Genomic DNA, 22,874 nt, shown 5'->3' on the forward strand with positions numbered 1-22,874 from the left:
TTGTTTTCTCTCATATTTCACCAAAAATAGACCATGTTCAGTATTACTATGGGAGATTGGGGGAACTAGAAAAGATATTCAAATAAAAAAATGATATAAGTAGAATTCAGATAAACTCAGTATTTCTTTTTTTTTTTAAATTAATTAATTTATTTATTTATTTTTGGCTGTGTTGGGTCTTCGTTTCTGTGCGAGGGCTTTCTCTAGTTGCGGCGAGTGGGGGCGCCACTCTTCATCGCGGTGCGCGGGCCTCTCACTATCGCGGCCTCTCTTGTTGCGGAGCACAGGCTCCAGACGCGCAGGCTCAGTAGTTGTGGCTCATGGGCGTAATTGCTCCGCGGCATGTGGGATCTTCCCAGACCAGGGCTCGAACCCGTGTCCCTTGCATTGGCAGGCAGATTCTCAACCACTGCGCCACCAGGGAAGCCCCCAAACTCAGTATTTCTAATGTTAAACTTTGTACTTTTTTTTTTTAAATTTCCCCCCAAATCATTTTCAGACTGCATCAAAGAAAGGTCTGTGTGATGAATAAATTGTATTATGAACTGTGCCGAAATGAGACCAAAAGGTAATCTTGCATTTGCATTTGTTTCTGGTATTTCTTAGGAATGTACCAACGTTTGCTGTGATGCAAAAACATGTAAAATCAAAGCAAATTTTCAATGTGCAGTAGGGAAATGCTGTGAAAAATGCCGGGTAAGATTATTATTTTATTCTATCTTAATAATTATGATTACTCTTTGTTTTTTCTGTATTAAAATCTTAGGGATTATGTTAAAATGAAATAGGTGAAGTAATATTTTTCTGTCTATAAAATAATGTTACCTACCATCTATCAAGTCCTCACTGAGTACTCTGCGAAGATGGGCTCTTTAATCTTCCAACAGCCTTTTGAAGTGTATATTATTATTTAATTTTGTTTTAGAGGGGACAGAGTCTCAGAACAGATAATGTACAAAATAATACAGCCACTAAATGGCAAAAGCCAAGTATGATCAGTTCCAAAGCCAATGCTTTGTTACTCCCACCTGCTATTTCTTCTGATGCTGTGTGACCCTCTTGGACCAAATCCAGTAATTGCTTGCATATCCCTTTTGTCGGCAAAAAATTAATCAGTCGATCTAAGAAAGAAATGGAAAATTTTATTCTAGCCAAATTGAGGATTATAACCGGGGAAGAGCATCTCAGAAAGCTCCAAAAACTGTTGAGCCAGTTAGAAGTCAAAGCACAGTTGTGTAAGTTTTTTGAGACAGAGGGCTATACGTTAAATGGCATATGATTGATAATTTACACAATCAATATCTAAGCGTCACCATGGTCCCTTACAAGATCAAGAAGGAATGTTATCTTTTAAGGAGTTATCTTGTTGGTGCTGGGAGTATGTTGGTCTTTATGGTTGAGCAGGTATTTCTGCTGATGGGGAGGTCTGGTCAATGCCTAATGCAGATACGCAGTGCACGGTGTGGGGAGAGAGGAGGCCAGAGGGCAGAGACAATTTCTTATGTTTAAATTTTCCGTGTCTTGCCATAAAATATGAATTTTATTTCACACTTTAATATGGTGTAGTGGAAAAGCTTTTAATTTTAGTAATATAGGGGTTCCTCTGTCTTCAACCTTTGAAGTCACTTCCAGGTGAAATTCTTAGAAAAAAGACATAAGATGAGGATACCGTGTCATTTTCTCTGGGGGGCTTTTTTGACTTTCTCTTCCAGCTAGAGTTCAGCATGTTACATTCTACTGTTGCAGAGAATTCTCTGTTATGATTATTTGTTTATGTGTCTTCTTAGTTAGACTGGTTCTTAATGTCTGGAGTCTGATTCATGCTCACGTAACACAGAATTGCGTTCATTTTAAAAGCCCAATAACCATCTGTAAAAGGAATGTGCAGATGGCATGCCAGGTTATAGGCAGTGTTTGAGATAGGGTTTTTTTTGTTTGTTTCTTTTTTCTTTTTTTTTTTTTAATGTTGGAGGGAGAGGAAAGAAATAAAGGAGGCCAAAATGAAGAAAATTTGAGAACTTAAGCAGTATTCAACAAGTGTTTATTAAGTCTTGTTTGTTAGAGATTATGGGTGATAAAGAAAACTAGTATTTGACTTCAAAAAACTTGCTATTTCTTTAGGGTGATGATATACATAACTAGAACAGACGAAAATATAATACGTGATTAAATGCTCAGGTAGATTTTATAATGACAGACGGCCATTATATGGGTAATAGTTTCCACATATATTTTCACTTAATGTTCATAATGACCTTATAAAGTTAGTATTGGATCGGGAAATGGATTTTCAGAGAGATTAAATCCATTTGCTAAGGGTACACATCTAGCCACTGGCAGAGCCAAGATTCAAACCTGTATCTTTCAAATCCAAATCCAGGGCTCTTTTCCTACCACATGTAGAAAAGATGAACAGTGATTTGCATTGAAGAGGTCAGAGGAGACTTCATGGAAAATGAGGCTTTCAATTAGTCTGGAAAGTAGTGAGTAGATTTTAGATAAATAGAAAGAAAAAATTCCAAGTGAGCAGGCAAGGAGAAAGAAGAAAGAAAAGAAGATATAAGCATGGTTTGTGTGACATCTGGTAAGAAAGCTAGTCTGACTGGAGTAGGGGGGGCTTGAATTTGGAGGGTCTCATATGTTCTGATGAAAATTTGGATTTTTAAAAAAATATTTATTTATTTATTTATTTGGCTGTGCCGGATCTTAGTTTTGGCACATTCTTTCACCAGTGTAAAGATATGGAAAGCCTTTTGATGATATGAGAGCATGCCTTCTCACTTCAACTAGAGAAGGGTATGCTTCCAATATCCACACAGGCCTCTTCAGATTTGTACGAATGGCAGAATTTCTTTTCCTAAGGTTTCTCTGAGCTCATAAGAGCAAGACTCGCAATAATAGATTGCAATGGAATTAATTAACACATGAAATGAATATTTGGTTGTTTCCTCCTTCTGATAAATCATTCCATAGAAAGACGTGAGTTGAAAAGAAATATCTGACCATACAATAAAAGGAATTAAGGATTAGGAAACTCTATGCCTGGGAAAATCTCAGAGCATGCTGATCTGGGCTTGTAAACTTATCTTCCTTACTATGGAAGATTTACTTCACCAATAAATCTCTGAAGCTGCAGATTTAAATCTCCTTGAAAAGCTTGTCAAAGATGCATTCAGCAAAGGGAGAAATAACTTCCTTCTTTCCATCTAAGATATTGCTCAGTTTTCTTCTGTATTTTTTCATTGTTATTTCTATAACGTTTGCTCTACAAATTCAGAATTATTGATTGCTTAAAGACTCAGGGCTTGGCCAAAGTCAACAGAAGTGACATTATAGGAGATGGCTTTAGCTTATACAATGAAAACGTGAACTAAAATAGAAAGATGCCTCTAACTACGTTGCCAATAAAAGGCCACAGGGAAAATATTATTTGAATCAATTTGAGACATTAGGGTTAAGTCAGGTGGAAAAAAAGCCTTCTCTCCAATTTTATTTCCCTACAGTTTAAAAAGGCTGGTGAGGTGTGCAGACCAGCAAAAGATGAGTGTGACCTGCTCGAAATGTGTGATGGCAAATCCGGTCTTTGCCCCGATGATCGATTCCAAGTCAATGGCTTCCCTTGCCAAAATGGGAAGGGCTACTGCTTGATGGGGATGTGCCCCACCCTGGAGGAGCAGTGCACCGAGCTATGGGGACCAGGTAGGAGGACAAACCCCAGTGATGCTGGCACTGCCTTTGTACATACAAAGGAAAATCGTATCACTCCAAGTGACAGTGTTTAATCATGGCCAAAGTAGCATTCTGTCCCTTTCTTCCATCTTAGAAACTGTGCCACTGCTCAAAATCCTGGATAAGTGGAGAATTTTGGTGCTGCTAGATTTAGCAAATAAAAATAAGGACAGTCCAGTTAAATTTGAATTTCAGATTAACAATTTTTTTTTTTTAAGTATCAGTATGTCTCATGCAATATTTGAGTTAGACTTATGCTGAAAAAAAGTCTTTGTTTATCTGGAATTTAAATTTAACAGGATGTCCTGTACTTTATCTGGCACCTCTAACCAAAATCCTTCCCAGTTAAGCAGACCCTTGGAATTGTGTGTGTGTGTGTGTGTGTGTGTGTGTGTGTGTGTGTGTGTGTGTAGGGGTGGAATGCAAAGGAGCAGTGAGGAAAACTGAAAGTTCTTAAAATGTTTATTTTGTCCATAATACCAGAATTTTAGAGGTCATATTCTCTGATTACACCATAAAAAAGAAATTAAAAGTAAAAGCATAACTTAAGAATCTTCAAAAACTTTAAACCCAAATTTAAATTATGCTAAATAACTTGATTAGAAGAGCAATTTTTAAAATATAAATTCTTTGGACTTCCTGGATATGATGTATATTGTGTACATATATTTAATTTTCATACCATTTTCTGCTACATTTCCAGATTCCTACTTAAATGGCTGAAGGACTATTTTTAATAGGGAAAATACATATTCCTAAAAACATTTGAAGAAGGTTATCATATGCTGGACACTTTCCATAATTCCTGAAAATATACATAAGACAAGACGAAAGAAAGCAACAAAAATCACTGATTGACAGTACACCCAGAAAAAAAGAAACCTGGGAAATCAATGAACAGGAACCTAGAAAAACCCCTGAATGAAAGCCTCTGTATCAGACTAGGGTGAGCTGAGACACAATTTGAGGAGAAAGCTTGATACCATTGGTGCATCAGGAAGTGCTCTGATGGTCTGGAATTCGGTTCTGGCTCTCCTCCAGTTTATAGGTAATGCAGACGGACGTGCTAAGTTACAGGTGCAAGCAAAGATGGCTTTGCTGGTTAAAGAACTTGTACTTCCTTGGCTAACTTCAGTACATGGCAGAAACCTGGGGAAAGGGAATCTTCAGCACAGAGATGAAGCTCTGAACATCTCCTTTGTTACTTGGCTATAAATCACTGCGATAAAAACTATTACTTTTCTTCTTTTTGCCTGACCCTTCAATATCGCCTCCCTTACAAATCTGTAACTTTTCTAGTACCTAGACGCTGTTTTGTTCATAGTTGTTATTCCCAGTGTATCCTAGCACAGGGCCTGACTTTAGTAAATGTTCCAAGTGATCTATTGAATTAATGTTGAATATATTTATCCGATATTGGAAGAGAGAAGAACTTCTAAATCATATATTTAAAGGTGGCCTTTATAAAAGACCAGAAAAATAGATTTGCCTAAATAAAATTTCAAATTTTACAGTTCACAAGGATCACACCTTTATTTTAAATTAGTCTTCAAAGTTTGAAAAGTCTTATAACACATATAAGGGGGAAAAAATCAGTCTTTAACCTCCTATAAATCATTTGGAATTCCAAATATTGAAAATGTGACCAAGGAATAAACAGGCAATTCATCATAAAGAAGTACAAGTGTTTAATAAACATTAAAATCATTTTAACTCACAAGCAAGAAGTATGAAATACTATTAATACATCAGCACATGCAATATATGGTAAGAAATATAAATGAAGACAAGTTAATCTTCTACACTTGTTAAATTGCAAAGCTTTGTTACAGTTAATGCTTAGTGTTGGTGAGGATGTGACAAAACACTTAGTTTAATATGCTCTGGTAAGAGTATGAATTAGTACAATCATTTCACAGAGAATTTGGAAAAATGTATGTGCAACCTAAAAAGAAAATGTGCTCCTTTCCTTAGCAATAGTACCCAGGAATATTTATTTACAAAGGATTTTCAGCCAGCATTTTCTTTCTGAACCATGTACTACAGAACAGGCACTCTTCTCAGTGGCTCACATATATTAACTCATTTAATTCTCATAATAACGCTATGGGGGAGGTACTATTATAGAATCCTTATTTTTACACAGAGCAAACCAAGAGGTTAAGGCACTTGCCAAAGACCACACAGCTCTTACTTAACGCCTGAGCTCTTAACCACTGTGTTCTGTTGCCCCAGTTGATGGGGATCTGAGGAAGATTACATGAGAAAGTAAACATGCGATGCTCATCTCTGTGCCTGGCAGAGTAGAAGTTTGACTAAGCACAGCATGTACTTGTCACAGCTGCACCCTCCAGCAGGATAACATTCCAGTATCTGCCTGTGGGCTGCGACTACGATAACTACAGCTCTTCCAGCTAAGTCTGCAATCATTCAGATGTTTCCAAATATTTAGATAGCCATTATTCAAAAATAGGCTATCTAAAAGATTGTTTTAACTCCAGCCATCTCTCTTGATATCAAACCAGTGCAACCTATATTTACAAGAAGGGTCAAGGGGATGATGCTAAAATTGTATTCCTCATGCTGGTTTTCTGTTTCATGAATCCTTTAGGGCACTGAACTATTTATCTCTTTCCTTTTCAACTGTGTGCCTACTGACTATGCCTGGTCCCAGGAACCCAGGTTGCAGATAAGTCATGTTTTAGCAGGAATGAAGGTGGGTCAAGTTACGGGTACTGTCGAAAAGTGGATGACGCACGCATTCCCTGTAAAGCAAAGTAAGTGGCCTTGTTATTTGAACCTTCCTGCTCATTTTGACACATTCTGATTTATCCCATTTAAAGAGAAAGTGAATTTGGACATCATTCATTTGATAAACATTCATTGAGTTACTATTATATGCTATATTTTAGGCTGGGCACTGAGTTAAAAAGACAAATAGGGAATGATCCCCTTTTTCCAGTCTCTCATAATGGATGCTTCAAAGGACACCAAGTACAGCTGTTGTTAAATAGAATGAATGTTTGAGACCGAGCATGCAATAGTTAAATGGGCCTGCTTGAAAATTTGCACACTGATTCTCCAGTATACTTTAGATGCTTTTCCATCTAGTGTCTTTCATTATGATTCTAGGGTATAAATATGTATCTACTCAGAGGAATAAGCAATACGATGATTGTACAGTTTTATTTAAACTTGCCATGGCATTCCATAAAGAAAAAATACAGTAAGGGAAAGATTGAAAATTTACCTAAAGCATTTGTTTTCCTTTTTGTATTGATAGTCTGAAAAAAATGATAGAACACCATAAGCAATGAACTTGAGATTTTTCTATATATTTTCCTTCGATTCTGCAATTTTAAGATGACATTTAAAATTCAAATGATAATAGATTAAACTTTATACCTGCTCCAAATTTTACACATACAAACTAATGTGTAACCAGAGATTGAATGAAAAAAATCAGCATTTCTCAAAGTTTTTCTATTAAAATAACACTAATTTTTCTCAATGATAGATATTACCAAACAAACTATATTTTGGACAGGTCATCTCTTGGGGAGTCTGAGCCTCAAAGATAATCATACCCTGTGGGCTCTTCTTTACAGGAAATCAGGGAAAATTATGTAAAAGGCAATATGTGTGGGAGAGTGGGGTGGGAGTGTGGCACTATTTAGTCTGAGAGGTCGTGACAGGGAAAAGAGACTAGGGTAACTCCATCTTTCCTCTGTAGAGTGTATACACCCTTGTCCTGTATAACTTTGCGTGAACACTGGGTAATTTCTGCAACCAGAGGCACAAGCATTTCATTTCTTCCCACAGGCTGACCTCCTGGTCACTTCTTGATAGTCTTTGGCTGTAGTGGGAAGTAAGCCTGAAAGTCCCTGTGTCCTAGAGCTTTTCCTCATAAAGCTCTCCTAAATGATTCAAGAAAAACCCCCTCTCAAGTCTGGAGAGAATGCGTGCCTTTCTCCACTCCTCAATGGTATTTTCTAAAAGCCTCAGAGACATCAGAAGAATCTGATTCTACCACTCTCAGAAGAGGTTTTCAGAGCATTCCTCTAAATTCTGCATAAAGCAATTGTTTCCAATTTTGTTGGCGATGACTTTTTTCCTCTTGCTAGTGAAGGCAAGGCTTTAGTTGAGCACTGAGCAGTTTCAACTGAATTTGCAGGGGTTCTTTCAGTAACACACACGATGCCTTGGAGTGACAACCAAGGCTCAGCCTTATACTGATACAACTATAGTCGAGGGAATTATTCTGCTGCCCTTCATGGCAATAAATAAGCTTAGCTGAAACAAGACCGAAACTGATTTCCTAGGTGCCCTCCGTGATGTTAGACATCCATCCTCCTTATAACTTCTTTCTCCATCATACGTATGACCTCCTCTCCCAAATGTTTCTCTCGGTCTGTGATGGCTTCTCCAACTCCAACCGTCATATTCCAATAAGCAAAAAGGAGAAAATATTGAGGAGAGGACATATACCCTCACGTAAGGCCACCCTCAAGAATCTGCAAGAATCTGTTAAGATTCTGCTTCCTTCCCATTGGCTACGATTTAGGCAACTGGCCAAAATTTGGGAATATGGGAGACATGGGATTTTTTTCTTGAGCAACATTGTGCCCTGCTAATATTCAATGGTTCTATTACTGAAGAATAAGGGGGAAATTGGTATAAGGGAGAACTAGAAGTCTCTGCCATAGGGGGAAATACCATTAGTTAAATATCGATAGGGGGCTGATTTACATTTGTATAAAACTGCATTTGGGATCCTGCTATTTCAAAGGCAGCAAATTTTGGCTTTTCTTCAGTGATGCCATGTGTGGGAAGTTGTTCTGTAACGGTGGGTCAGATTATCTGCTCTGGAAAGGACGTATAATAACATTCCTGACATGTAAAACATTTGAACCTGAAGACAGCAGTCAAGAAATCAGCATAGTAGCCAATGGAACCAAGTGTGGAGAGAATAAGGTACGTTGAAATGGTGGCTTTTACTCAAAATGTCCTGGTTGTTTGTTCGTTTTGTTTGCTTGCTTCTCAAGGCCTCCTTGCGTTTCATGGAGCACAGTTTTCAAAGCAATGTTTATGCCATTCATGTATACGTGACTGCATTCTTCCCTTCAATGTTATTTAATAAGTACCTATCATGTGCTTAGCACTAGCTTGTTAAATTTAGGTAAATTTGATTTCCCCAAAATTGGTAGGTTCTCAATAAATGATAGCCATTCTGATGATAATAATGAAAAAAATCATAACAATACTATTTATTTTTACATGAATGATAATTATCTTAATATTGGAGATGATGTGATATTACCATGTTTTCCATAGTATTTTTGTTTAGGATGGGTACCTTATATCATGTGCAATGCTTAGCTCAGTGCTCTCAGTCTTCAGAGTTGGACTAAAGAGGTGCATTAAAGATGACCCATGAGGAATGACGTGAAGTAAGGAAATCTTCTTTAAAGAGGACTTCCTAAGTATTTTATTATAAAAATTATCTAGATGCCATATTCCTATTTTCAAAAGGATTTGGTGATTTCCCTAATAAAAAGGCAAGCTTAATAACAATAAGAGTAGCTAAAAATACAAGGCTAAATACCAAAGAGTCGACAGTTTGCAGAACTGAAACCACTGGACATTCATGTCTACTTTGTGTTTTTCATATCACTTTCAGGTTTGCATTAATGCAGAATGTATGGATGTCGAAAGAGCTTACCAATCGGCCAATTGCTCCTCTGAGTGCAAAGGACATGCTGTAAGTCTTGACAACGTTTCCCCAGGCTTGCTGAATCTTGTGTCATTTTAGGTCAGACAGGTTGGATGATGTTAAAATAATGTTTCAGCGTTGAATGATTGAAATTATTATCTAACTCCTCACTAGTTTGATTCAATGAAAAATTCCTTCAAAGAACCTGGTACTGAAATTCCTATTACTGATTCATACATTATGTAGACAGTTGAAAGGCTACAGAGCAGAGGTTATTCTTTTTTTTGGAATGGACTTAATTATGGATGAATCGGCCCTCGGGTTGGGGATTAGTCCAGAGAGAAAACTAACAGGATCATTGCTCCTCTAGGTGTGTGACCACGAGCTCCAATGTCAGTGTAAAGAAGGATGGGCCCCTCCTGATTGCGATGGTTCTTCCATGGTCTTCAGTAAGTAATACTGCACATCTAACGTGAGACAATTTCTCTCCTCTTCCAAGCTTTTATTTCCTGTTACGTAAGATTTCATTGCCTTTTTTCCACTCCTCTTGGAACTCCTATTCTGTAGATATTGAATCCACAATATTAATCCCCAAAGTCTCTCCAGCAACTTTTTAATCATATTTTCCACATTCTTATGTTTTTATGCTACATACAAAAAGATTTCTTGAAATTTTATATTTGTCATTTTATTTTAATTTTCCAAATTTTCTTGCTTTATGATTGTTCCATTTTCATAGCAAACTTGACTGAATGTATACTAGATATAATATCCTCATAAAACTCTAAGAATATGACATTATTTTTGTAGGTTCACTTTGTTCTCGAGATTATCTCTATTTCTTTTGAGTTGAGTTGTTTTGTTTTTTTCACCCTGTCTCTTGTATTTCACTGCGCTGTTTTTCTTCAGGATGTATGATCCTTCTTTGAATGTGGGATTAGGTTGACTTGCTCTTTATAACTAATAATAATAATAATAATAATAAAATATTTTCTTATTTTTTTGGCCATTTGGATTTTGTCTTTTGCAAAACATTTGTTCAAGCCATTTTGTTTATTCTTCTATTGGGTGTCTCCCCTGGCCCCTTAATAACTTGTGTAAGTTTTAATATATTCTTGATATAAGCTATTTTTTCATTTATATATGCTGCAAATAACTCCCTTCATTCTGTCTTTTCTCACTCTCTTTGTGATGTCATGTGATTAAAGAAGCTTATCTTATTATTATTATTATTATTATTTTTAATCTATTTTTGGCTGCATTCGGTCCTTGTTGCTGCTCGCGGACTTTCTCTAGTTGCAGCGAGCGGGGGCTACTCTTCATTGCGGTGCACGGGCTTCTCATTGCAGTGGCTTCTTTTGTTGCGGAGCACGGGCTCTAGGCGTGCGGGCTTCAGTAGTTGTGGCTCGCGGACTCTAGAGCGCAGGCTCAGTAGTTGTGGCGCACAGACTTAGTTGCTCTGCGGCATGTGGGAATCTTCCCAGACCAGGGCTTGAACCCGTGTCCCCTGCATTGGCAGGCGGATTCTTAACCACTGCACCACCAGGGAAGCCCTAAAGAAGCTTTTAATTGTAATGCAGTCAATTTGTTAATCATTTCCTTGATGATTAGTTTTTTTTCTTTTTGTGTCCTTTTTAAGGAAATTTTTCCTATCCTGAAGTTATGAATGTATACCCATATATTATCTTCTAAAAAGGATTTTTGTATTGCCTTTTCAAATTTAAGTCTATAACGTATCTGGAATTATTTTGTGTGTGATGCAAGTGTTCAATTTCGTTTTTGTCTCGGATAGATGCCCAGTTGTCACACCATTATTCATGTAATAGATCATCCTTCCTTAATGCTCTGTAGTGCCAGTTTTCTAATAAAGCACGTGTGTCCATGCACGTGGGTTGTTCTGGGATATCTGTTCTTTTCTGGTGGTCCTATTTGGCTATCCTTATGCCAGTATAACACTCTTTTATTACTGTATCTTTAAAAAAATTTTGTTATCGTATAGGAGGTCCTTTAACTTTGTTCTTCAAGAACGTTTTGGCTGTTAGCTTTTGTATTTCCACATATATTTTTATAATCAGATTCTCAAGTTATACACACAATTCCTGTTGGGATTTTAATTTAGTGTAAACTACAACTATAGATTTACTTGCAGAAAATGAGCATATTTAAATTATTGAATTCCAAACCTACTGACATGAAATATCTATCCATTTACTTAGTCTTCTTTAATTTTGACCAATAATAGTTAATGGTTTTCACCATAGAAATTTTACATATATTTTGTTTGATTTGTTTTATAAGAAATTAATTTTTATTGTATTTTTAAATGGTATTTTTTGAAAAAATATTTTTCAACTATTACTAGAATATAGAAGGTCAACTAATTTTTGTATATTTATTTTTATATCAAGCACCTCTGCTAACCTCTCTTAATAATTTTAGTAATTTATTTGTAGATTCTGTTAGATTTTCTACATATTCAATCATTCTGTTTCAGAAAAATGACGGTTTTGTTTCTTCTCTAATCTTCACAATTTTAATTTCTCGTACTTGTTTCCCTTCACTGAGTAGTACTCTTGTGCAATGCTGAATAGAAATAGAGATAGCAAGCCTCTTTATTTCTTTCCCAATCTTAGGAAAGACTTTCAGTATTTTGCCCTGTTATCTGAAGGTATTCTGTACATATTGGATCCTCTTCATTTGATCAAGAAAATTCACTTCTATTTCTAGTTTGCTAAGAATTTTATCAAATACTTTTTATTTATTGGTTAAGATTTTTACCTCTTTACTCTGTTGGTATTGCAAAATAAACTGATTGATATTTGAACATTTATCTAACTGTTCGTACTTTGGATAAACCCAACATGGAAATAGCTCTTACGGATACTGATGGATGATGTTTGCTATTATTTCATGTTCATGAGTGGTGCCTGTACTTGCTAAATTTGAGTATCATGGTTATGCTAGACATATTAAATGAAGTGGAGCGTTTTCATTCATTTAAATTCTCTGGAAGAGTTTGTATAAGAATGGAAGACTCTTTCCTTAAATATCTGGTAGAACTTGTCAGTAAGCCATGTAGGCCTAGAATTCTGGATAATATTGTAGTTAAAGATTCAGTGTCTTTAGTAGCTATAAGACCCTTCAGGTATTTAATTTCTTCTTATGAAAGTTTTAGTATGTTATATTTTTCCTAGACATTTTCCCACTTCACCTAAATTTCAATGTTTTGGTTTAAGATTGCTCATAATACTCACTTATCTTTTCAATATCAATAGTATCTGTAGCATTGTTTTTTCTCTTTTTTTATATTATCCTAACAAAATTTTAAAACTTACTTATTATTGTTTATGATTTATTTTTTTAACATTTTTTTTTGCTATTTCAATTTCTACTTTATACAATTCCATTTCCTTAAGTTTATTTCATCTTTAAAAAAAAAATCTTGAAAGGAATCTTTGGCTCATTAATTTTCAGTTTGTAGACCATATCATAATTGGTATTTTCATTATCATTTGGTTCAAATTATTTTCTATTTGCCATTTGCTTTCTTCTTTGGCCCTTGAACAGTTTAGACATATATTTCTCAACATACATGCATATGGAGATTTTCTAGCTTTTGTTAAATTAATACTTAGCATAATTCCATAGGGATCAGAAAACCTACTGTGTTGAGAATATGCTGAAATTTGTTGACACTTGCTTTATGACCCAGCATATTCCCATATTGTAAGTGTTCTGTCTATGCACACAAAAATGTGTGTTCTGCACTTATGTGCAGTGTTTTCCATATGTTTTTAATGCCATGTTTGTTAATTGTGTGTAATATATTAACCCTTACTGATATCTTGTTTGTTTGTTGTACCAATTACTGAGTCAAGAGTGTTAAAATCCCCCACTATAACTGTGAATTTGGCTATTACTTCTGGTTCTATCAATACCTATATATTTTGAGACCATGCTGTTATCTACAATAAAGTTTAGAATTGTATGTCTTCCCAGTGAATTAACACTTTTGTCATTATGAAATGCTTTTGTGTATCTCCAGTCTTCTTGCCTTTTAAAAAGTCCACAGTTCCTGGAGAAAAATATAGCTGTACCATATTTCTCTTGGTCTCTTTTGCTTTGGTGTAACTTTTTCTTCATACTTTTACTTTCATTCTTTCTGAATCCTCATGTTTTATATCTGTCTCTCATTAAAAAAAATACAGATATATTTTAAAATTTTAGTCTCAATCATTTTTTAAAAACTTAGTCCATTCAAATTAAATGTAATTATTGATATATAGTTGGGTGTAATCTACAATCTTATTATATGCTTTTTATTTGTCCCGCCTGGTTCCTCTTCCTTTTTCTCTCCTTTCTTGTTTTCTTATGGACTTACTGAGGATTTTAATCACTTCATTTTTATTTTTATTAATTTGGAGATTACACATTTATTTTATATTCTTTTAGTGGCCAGCATAAAAATTTCCATTTTATTATTTTTAATAGAGACTTTACTTTTTAGAGCAGTCTTAGGTTCACAGCAAAACTGAGCAGAAAGTACAGAGATTTCCCCTATATCCCTGCCCCACACGTGCACAGTCTCCCACGGCTAACATTCCCCAACCAGAGTGGAACGTTTGTTACAATTAATGAACCTTCATTGACATGTGATTATCATCCAAAGTCCACAGTTTACATTAAGGTTCACTCTTGGTTTATTTACTTTTCATTCCTTTCTGCATTTCTGAGCTTCCTTTTATGATCGTTTTCCTTCCTGTGTTTCTGAGTTCCTGCTTTCTCAATCCAAAGTAATTTTCTCTCACTCCAAAATAATTTCCCCCTATTTCTTCAGCACTTCTGTGCTTTTAGGAAGATTCTTTTTTAAATTCATTAGTTGTTTTTAGTGAGAGAGCTAGTCCAAATTTCCTAGACCACCATTTCCAGAAATGGCTGAAACAGAAAGGGCTGTATTTTTTGTTCACTGACATCTTCAGCTGTAAACCTGCTTCCTGTTATAATACTCTCCATCTACCTTATGCCCCGGCTTTACCTCTAGACCACATCCTTTCAAACTATGGGTGTCTGTGAAGTACTGCCAAGTTCCTCTTTATTTCCTCTGGACCGTGTCACTCTTTTGAAAATAGCTACAATTCTGTTGTTAGTGCAAGTACACTTTTAAAATTCTGAACACATCTATACTGTTTCTAACACAGATGCCTCAGAACTTTATTTCCTTTGACTTTTTGGGTAGGAATTTTTATGGAGGGTAGAGAGTATTAGGTATTTGAACTGTGATTATCTTACCTAGAATTCTACTTCTGAGGTCTCTATCTTTCTGCATGTATGTGTGCTCACACTTGTGAACTTTATGCAAAAATCATTCTTATTATTGATTTACTGATCTCCACCATCTCTGTAATAAGAGAGCAGTAGCTGTTTGCATTGCTCTTCAAATTTGTACCTCCTGGTCTTTGTGCTTTCAGATTATTATAAGAGAAATGAATATATGAGATAGCAAAAGATTGAAGTTGCATTCATTAATTAGATTAGTAGGTAAAAAACACCCTATAAACCAAAAAACTTTGTTAAAACCATTCCCCAATTCACAAGGTCACATAATTTTTTTGTCCATAATAATTCCACTATAGAGCAAACATCAGCAGGACACTCACTTGTGTCCTATCTATCTATCTATCACTTATCAGTTATCCATCAATTCTCTTTTTCACGTCTCAGCTTCTTACTTGCTACTAAGAGGAATATGACTTCAAGTCTTCAGATTCTTTTCACTGGTTTTATTCCAAGGCTGAATTTTAACGTTTCCCTCTTCTTCCGCATCCTCCTTACTTCATATTCTTTCTGATCTCCCAGCCTTTTGTTTTCAATTTATTACAAACATCACCCCTTCTAAGAATTCCCAGTAGTATGATGCTTTACCTATCTCATGTAAAATGTTTTCCCTAGACATCCTCTTAATTTCTTCTATCTAAATAATATTATAATAATCATTATCAAAATATATTTTCATTTTACTGGCTATGAGAGATTTTCCAGGGACTGCATATTCTTTGGGGAAAAGGTAGGTGGAGTTTGTGATAAATAAAGAAATAAGGACCAGTGTGATGTATATTTGTGAATTTCCCATATTCTCACGAGGCCCTCATTCTCTTGGTTGCAGATTTCTCCATTGTGGTTGGGGTGCTGTTCCCTGTGGCCGGCATATTTGTGGTGGTTGCTATAGTAACCCGATACCAAAGCACCAGAGGAAAGCAGAAGGAAGTCCAGAGGTAGGCATTATCTTGCCTTGGGGACTTTTTTGGCCTCTAACTCACTTTAAATGTAAGGACCCAAATTATCCAATTTAATTTTAGTTTACTTCAAATACACAGAAATAAGTACAGATACATTTTTCTTGGACCAGAGGCTGGTTATTCTTTTTATTGGGAAATTCTTCACAGTAAGATCTCCTTTTTTTCTTCTCTTAATCACCATTTATAATTAATAATAAGAATAACTCTCATTATTAAAGATTTTTACGCTCATTATCCAAATACAGTATCTAAAATGTATTGATCATAGCTTTATGACAAGCACTCTGCTTAGCCCTTTTACATATATTATGTCATTTAATCTTCATAAGGAAATAATAGTTACTATTATTTCCATTTTATAGATGAAAAGGTGTTATAGATTGATCCTCACAACAATCCTGCAAGGTCAGGCACTTCACTTTTTTACTGATGTGGAAACAGAAGCTCAGGGAGATAAACTAACATGTTCAAGGTCTTACAAAGTAAGTAATGGAGTCTAGGTTTGCACATAGATCAGTCAGTCTTTCAAAGATAATCTTGACACTACAGTCTCTTTCTAACATTTTTAAAAATTGATTTATTCACCCAGAATGGGCTTTTAATAAATATTGAATGAATAAAACAAATCTATAATTAAATGGCATAATTTAGATAAAAGTTGGATTCAGCACCATCATTATTAGGTTTCAGGGATTGGTAGAGAATGGAAAAGAAAATTAGTGGTAATGATTATTAATTACAGGACAAGAAAACCTGCAGGATGTCCTAGGGAGCAGCTGAAAACCCAGTCAATTACCAAGTATGAAACAATGGGCAGAGGAAACTAGCAGACTTCTCTTGAATCTCCCTCTCATGGGGAAGGAATTTCTAAGTCAGTTTATATGATATGCTTTCCCATACAGGCCACTGTCTACCACTGACACCGGGCCACACAAGCAGAAGAGGAAACCACAGACGGCGAAGACTGTTCAACCCCAAGAGGTGAACCATAGTCTGTACTGTGTTTGCCCTGGGTCCCAGTTTGTGATTCTCTCACTCTCTTGTCCTGACCAGCTGGCTGTCATTTCTACCCAGCAGTGTTTTACAAATCCATCTCACTAGTTAGTATGTAGCAAGGACTGTGGGCTCTGTAACTACACATTCAGAAAATTCACCTTTGCCTTTTGTTCAATGCAAAAGAGTCTCTCTACAATTCAGAGGCTGCTTTGCTGGGGTTCACAAAATGCAAAGAGAATAAAGAGAAAGGAGAGGGCAGATGCCCGCTCTCTCTTTCTCTCTCTCTCTGTGATTCTAGGTTGATTCCTTATTCCTTTTGCAATATCCCAATAATGGCAATAACATGTATACTTGTACGGCAATACCTGTAATATGTATAATCCTTAATGCCCTAGTTGTGTCCTGCAAGTTTAAAAATTTAAGTGGCAGTTACCTAATGACAGTGACATTGGTAATAATGTTTCTGATGGAAACTTACCCATCTCTGATAGCTCTGTACACAGCAGAATGCAGCAGCTGGGCCACTGTGATTTTCCATCCAATCTCTTAGTGTCGTCTTAGTTCTGAGCTCACACGATCAGAAAGGGGTGCTTATTTGGAAGCTGAAATTAGGATACCAATCGTTTCATTTTTTTAAATTTATTTTTATTGAATGAAACATTCTTTAAATTCTATAGTGCTTTACAATTTTCAAAATTTTCACACATGATTTCATATAAACCCATTTTAAAATTTTATTTTGTTCTTTTTAGATGAAGCTTGACACACCTGACCTTCCGGCAGAGGAGGATGTGCCTCCAGCTTCTGTTGTGAGTTGGTAACTTCTCTTAAAACTCCCTTCCAATCTAACCTCAAGGGAATACTAGTGAAAGACATAACCCACAATGCCCAATTATTTCTTCAGGAGAATGTTCAGATCTGTGTGAATATTCATGGAAAATATGGATTCTTCTGCAAAACTTTTTGAAAAGACGAAATACGAGCTTGCCTTTCCATTATACTACTAAATTTAACCCTTCAACCTGAATTACCGGGTCTGAAAAGCTAATTCATTAAAGAAGAGAACCGATCTGCTTCATAGAATGCTATCTTCATCATATGTCTGTTGGCATTGAGCTTATTTCTGAACTGCATGTGTGCACCTAAGTGAAAGCAATTAAATGTACAGGTTTAGAAGATTCCTAGTCTTCCATTTCTGAAAGTGATTTAAGCCTTTCCGTTAAGCACACCTGTTTTCGAGGCCCCGTTTTTTAATTTTTTTATTTTTACCTTCTTACTAGCTAATTACGAAGCCAGATTTTTCTCCACCGCCGATTCCTACATCTGTGTCATTCTCTTTCCTTGTAAGTATCAGATGGTCACTGGCGGTGTTTTAAATGTCTCTTGTGCCCAATGTGAAGGGTGTCTTCAGATTTCTGGGTTCCCTTTCAGGGTATGCTAAGGTAACCTGAGATATCATAGCCCATAGGAATATCTGAGAAAGAAGGCCTACTCACTGTCTACAAATTAGAATGGCTATTAATTTTTTACTGTTAAAAATAGTTCTACTGTTACATAATTGTTAAGAAATGATAAATGGTTCTGCTGTAGAAGTTGAATTGTCTCCTTCACAGGTTAGTTTCTAGACGCTTGTTTTGGAGGATACAAAATTGTATTATAAATTAGACTGTACTTGTTTATTCTAGATAGAATAAGGCCTATATTATTCACAGTTTTCTAGAGCAGGAAGGGTATGAAAAATGGAGCACATGAAGGCAAACCCAGAATAAAAGCCAAGCACTCATGAAGTAACAGGTAGAGTCATTCGCTCAAGTGAATCCGGAACATATTCCCCTCATACTTGGTACTTTGTTGTGAGTAAATGAGAAGGAATTAAAACTTAAGGTCATTTTTTTCAATAATTTTTACATTTTTGGTGGGAAAACAAGTCATATGCATATGGAGCACTTAACTCCTCATATATTACGTGTGCCAAAGCAGGCAGTACTACTGAGAGAAGTATGGTGAGGGGACAATGAATGGGGTAGGAATGGGAAAGTAAGAGGAAGGTCCATTGACTAAGTGGTTGGAATTTGTACTGGACCCTGAGAGTTGGGTAGAATTTAAAATAAGTGACAAGGAGGTAAGGAAGGATTTAAATAAGGAAATAAGTATAGCAAAGATGGGAATTGCACAGCATTCCTAATGCCCTACCATTATTTTTGTCCCTAATATAGCATAAAGACACAAAAAGACTTTCCTCTACTGTTTTCAAGGATAAGCCAATGTCTACACTTAAGGTAAGAGATCTATAACCAAACTATTCTAATCTTGTAGCCCTCCTAGAATCAAGGACAGAAGTTCTAACCATGTCTTCCTAGAAGATGTTCACTAAGGACAGTGTCTATATGAGTATATTTTGGGTTCTAGTATACGTCTTCCTTCTGAGCTTGGACAAAAACCAAGAGAAAGAAGATGTAAGGGTCTTTGCTAGAAAGTGATGATGACCCCAGTATTCTTTGTTTTCTCAGAAAAATTACCCAGGGATAGTGAGATGGAGAAAATTCTCCACAGAAAAATTACTCAGCATGGCATAATTCTTCTCCCGATGCCCCACCCTCTACATTTGATAAGTGGCCAGGTGGATAGTTGAATCCCAGTGTGATGTTTTTCTCTCCTTTCTCTACCCTCTTATGTTTCCACTCCTTCACTGTGAAGTGTCAAATAAGCTACAGAATAGGAAGTGTGACTACAGAGAAATCATTTTAATTTCTTAATAGTTCAAAGTTATGTAATATCTAAATTTTTAGAAAAGTTCATTATTTAAGAGCTCTGTCTTTTTTTAGGGCTCCAATCCAAAAGTCTGAAGTAACAGCTAAGCAAGGATTGGTGGGTAAATGACCAACTTAGAAGACTGGACAATCTGGATGGAAGAGAAATGTACTAATATTGCTGTTGACACTCAAGGAGGTTACTATTTCTTGATTATACTTTGAAGACATAAAACTTCCAAGAGAGACATACTCTTGAGAATCTTTGTATGAATTAAAATTTTCTGTTCTCTATACTCATGGGAAAGAGGATGGCTCTAAAGAAAGAGCTATAAGGCTGAAATCTCTAATTAGGTGAATTTCCTAACCTTTCCCACACACACCCCCCCCTTTTTTACTGTGATGTTGACTAATATTTGTTAAAGGGTTTTGAGCACCTTGATTTTCTCATTCAGTAGGAATTAATTCACCCTCTAATGAAAACAAAAAACAAGAAATCACAGGAAACTGGGAAGGATGGGAGAAAATTGTATACTCCTCATTTGATGACTAGCAATAGCTTAACTGTTTTAACCCTGAAACTGTCAAATTAGAACCCTCAGTTACAAAGAAATTTATACAAACATTCTCTGGTTTTTATCATGTCTTTCTCCTACCCTACATTATCTTCTGGAATTCTTATTAGCTGTGTCATTGGAAGTTCACTACAATTGATTAAGACTTTATTAATTAAATTGTTTTTTCATAGAAATTTGTATAATTCAGTTACTGGCAAGCTTAAAGTGAACATTACTTTCTAAGTAGAAAAAGTTTTAGTTAAATAAATTAATAACGTAAACCAGAGGTTGTAAACTGCTGGCCAGCAGGATGTGTCTGGACTGCAGATTTATTTTATTTGGCCTCAATGATTTTGGCCAAAAAGTATTTTTTAATGTTTTGAATGTATTGCCAATATTTAAAACTTGGGAGATCTTGCGTAAACATCCAGATCCCCAGCATTTTAAAAGTAATCAAATGGTTTGTCAACACTGGAATCACATTGCCCACAGCAACCATCAGCTTAGTTGACTGGTGATGAAACAAACATTGTAGGTTACCTACCAAAAACTCCTTTCTTGCTTTTCAGAACCCAAATTTTGTTCAGTTTTCCATATGCATTTCCATTTTCATGCATGCATGAAAAGATAATCTCTGTAATAACCTATATGGGAAAAGAATCTGAAAAAGAATAGATAAATGAATACGCATAACTAAATCACTTTGCTGTACACCTGAAACTAACACAACATTGTAAATCAACTATACTCCAATATAAAATAAAAAATTAAACAAAAAAGATAATCCTAACTCCATCTCCTGGATACATTTCTATCACTCTAAGTCAATCATAATAATCTCATTTCCCTTACCAGTGGTTGATTGATTTGGAGGTAAGTGTATTAACCCACCCTACCCCCATCCCCCACCTTTTTTGCCAATGGGACAAGACAGGAGATATGCTGGGGAATTTCTAGGAAAGATATCCTTGTCCCTTCTGGCTATTTGGATAGCCTATCTGGCATTGTAGCAGCCATGTTGTGATTATGAGGGCATGGCTGATATACTGAATAAGATAGGGCAGAAAAAGGAAAAGACTAAAACCTGGTCTTTTAATGATGTCATGAACTAGTAGATTAATAACTGCCTGAGTCACCGTGTACTTTCTTGGGACTTCTGTTGCATGACCAATAAAATTTTCTTATTGTTTAAGCCATTTCAAGTTAAATTTGCTCTTTTTTGTGACAGAAGCCATCCTGACTAATAAAGTAGCTGCTCCTATTATTAGGGCACATGCTTTCCACTTCATCATCACCGCTATATATTGCTTCCAGAAAAAGACCTTCCCTTGCCAATGACAACTTTAGACATTGCTTAGCAATGAGTCCTGGACAGTCTGCTATTCTGCTCAACACTAATACAATATTACTATTCTTAATCTGCTAAATAAGTAATATTGTTATGGAAACTAAATCCCTAAGCAGAAGAAAATTATGGTATGCAGTTTACTATGAAAGTATCTCCTTGTTAAAATTTAATTCTTTTCTCTCTCACACCTGGTGTTGAAGTCCATACTCTTTTTAATAAAATAAATTTTTAAAAATGTATTGTGGTAAGAATATTTGACATGACATCTGTCCTCTCAACAGATACTTAAATGTACATCAAAGTATTGTTACCTGTAAGTACAATATTAGACAGCAGCTCTCCAGTTCTTATTCATCTTGCATAACTGAAATTTTATACGCATTGACTGGCAACTCCCCATTTTCCCCTCCCAGCCTCTGGCAACCACAATTCTGTTTTTTGCTTCCAAGAGTTTGCTTATTTCAGAGATCTCATATAAATGGAATCATGCAGTATCTGTCCTTCTGTAATTCACTTATTTCATTTAGCATAATGTCCTGCAGGTTCACCCATGTTGTTGCATATGACAGGATTTCCTTCCTTTTTTAAGGCCAAATAATATTCCTTTTTACGTATATAACACATTTTAAAAACCCATTCATTCATTGATGTTACATTGCTTCCACATTTGGGGTATTATGAAGAGTGCTGCAATGAACATGGGATTGCAGATAACTCTCTGAGACCCTGATTTTAATTAGTTTATATAAATACCCAGAGGTAGAACTGTTGAATCATATGGTAGTTCCATTTTAAATTTTTTGGAGGAATCTTCATACTGTTTTCCATAGCAGCTGTACCAATTAACACTCACACGAACAGTGCACAAAGTTTCCCTTTTCTCCACACCCTCGCCAACTCTTCTGATCTCTGGCCTCTTTGATACTAGCCATCCTAACAAGTGTGAGGTGATATTTCATTGTGGTTTTGATTTGCATTTCCCTGATGATCAATAAGGTTGAGCACTTTTTTATATACCTGTTGTCTGTTAGGCTCCTTTGCCCATTTTTTTAAACCTGGTTGTTTTTTTGAAAATATATATAAAAATTTTACCATTTTAACCAATTTTAAGTTTACAGTTCAGTGGCATAAGTACATTCACAATGCTGTGTACCCATCACCACTATCCATTTTCAGAACTTGTTCATCATCCCAAACAGAAATTCTGTACCCATTAAATACTTCCCATTACTACTTTCCCCAGGCCTGATGATAACCTTTCTTCACCTTCTGTCCATATGAATTTGCCGATTCTAGGTACCCTAATAAGTGGGATTATACAGTATTTTTTTCTTTCACAGAACTGGTTTATTTCACTTAGCACAATGTTTTCAAGGTTCATCCATGTTGTAGAATATATCAGAATGTCATTCCTTTAAAAGGCTTAAGGGCCTAATATCATTTTAATATATTTATTTTCTCCTTAAAACAGCTGGAGGCAATTTG

General features: G+C 35.8%; 1 protein-coding gene across 3 annotated transcripts in view; it reads left to right on the top strand.

The window, feature by feature from the left end:
• The window catches only part of ADAM28 (ADAM metallopeptidase domain 28), a 207,318-nt gene extending 187,646 nt beyond the window's left edge, over positions 1–19,672 (top strand). For all 3 annotated transcript variants that reach the window (XM_068552536.1, XM_068552537.1, XM_068552535.1), the window contains 12 exons: positions 607–696; positions 3,504–3,699; positions 6,404–6,506; positions 8,544–8,703; positions 9,410–9,490; positions 9,813–9,891; positions 15,606–15,714; positions 16,641–16,719; positions 17,487–17,543; positions 18,015–18,077; positions 18,951–19,013; positions 19,560–19,672. In XM_068552536.1, the coding sequence (XP_068408637.1) occupies positions 607–696; positions 3,504–3,699; positions 6,404–6,506; positions 8,544–8,703; positions 9,410–9,490; positions 9,813–9,891; positions 15,606–15,714; positions 16,641–16,719; positions 17,487–17,543; positions 18,015–18,077; positions 18,951–19,013; positions 19,560–19,580 (1,101 nt within the window). In that variant the 3' untranslated portion in view covers positions 19,581–19,672. The remainder of the gene's footprint in view (positions 1–606; positions 697–3,503; positions 3,700–6,403; positions 6,507–8,543; positions 8,704–9,409; positions 9,491–9,812; positions 9,892–15,605; positions 15,715–16,640; positions 16,720–17,486; positions 17,544–18,014; positions 18,078–18,950; positions 19,014–19,559) is intronic.
• The last annotated feature ends 3,202 nt before the right edge of the window (positions 19,673–22,874 follow it).

This window comes from Eschrichtius robustus, chromosome 10 (genome assembly GCF_028021215.1).
Source record: "Eschrichtius robustus isolate mEscRob2 chromosome 10, mEscRob2.pri, whole genome shotgun sequence".
Lineage (NCBI taxonomy): Eukaryota > Metazoa > Chordata > Mammalia > Artiodactyla > Eschrichtiidae > Eschrichtius > Eschrichtius robustus.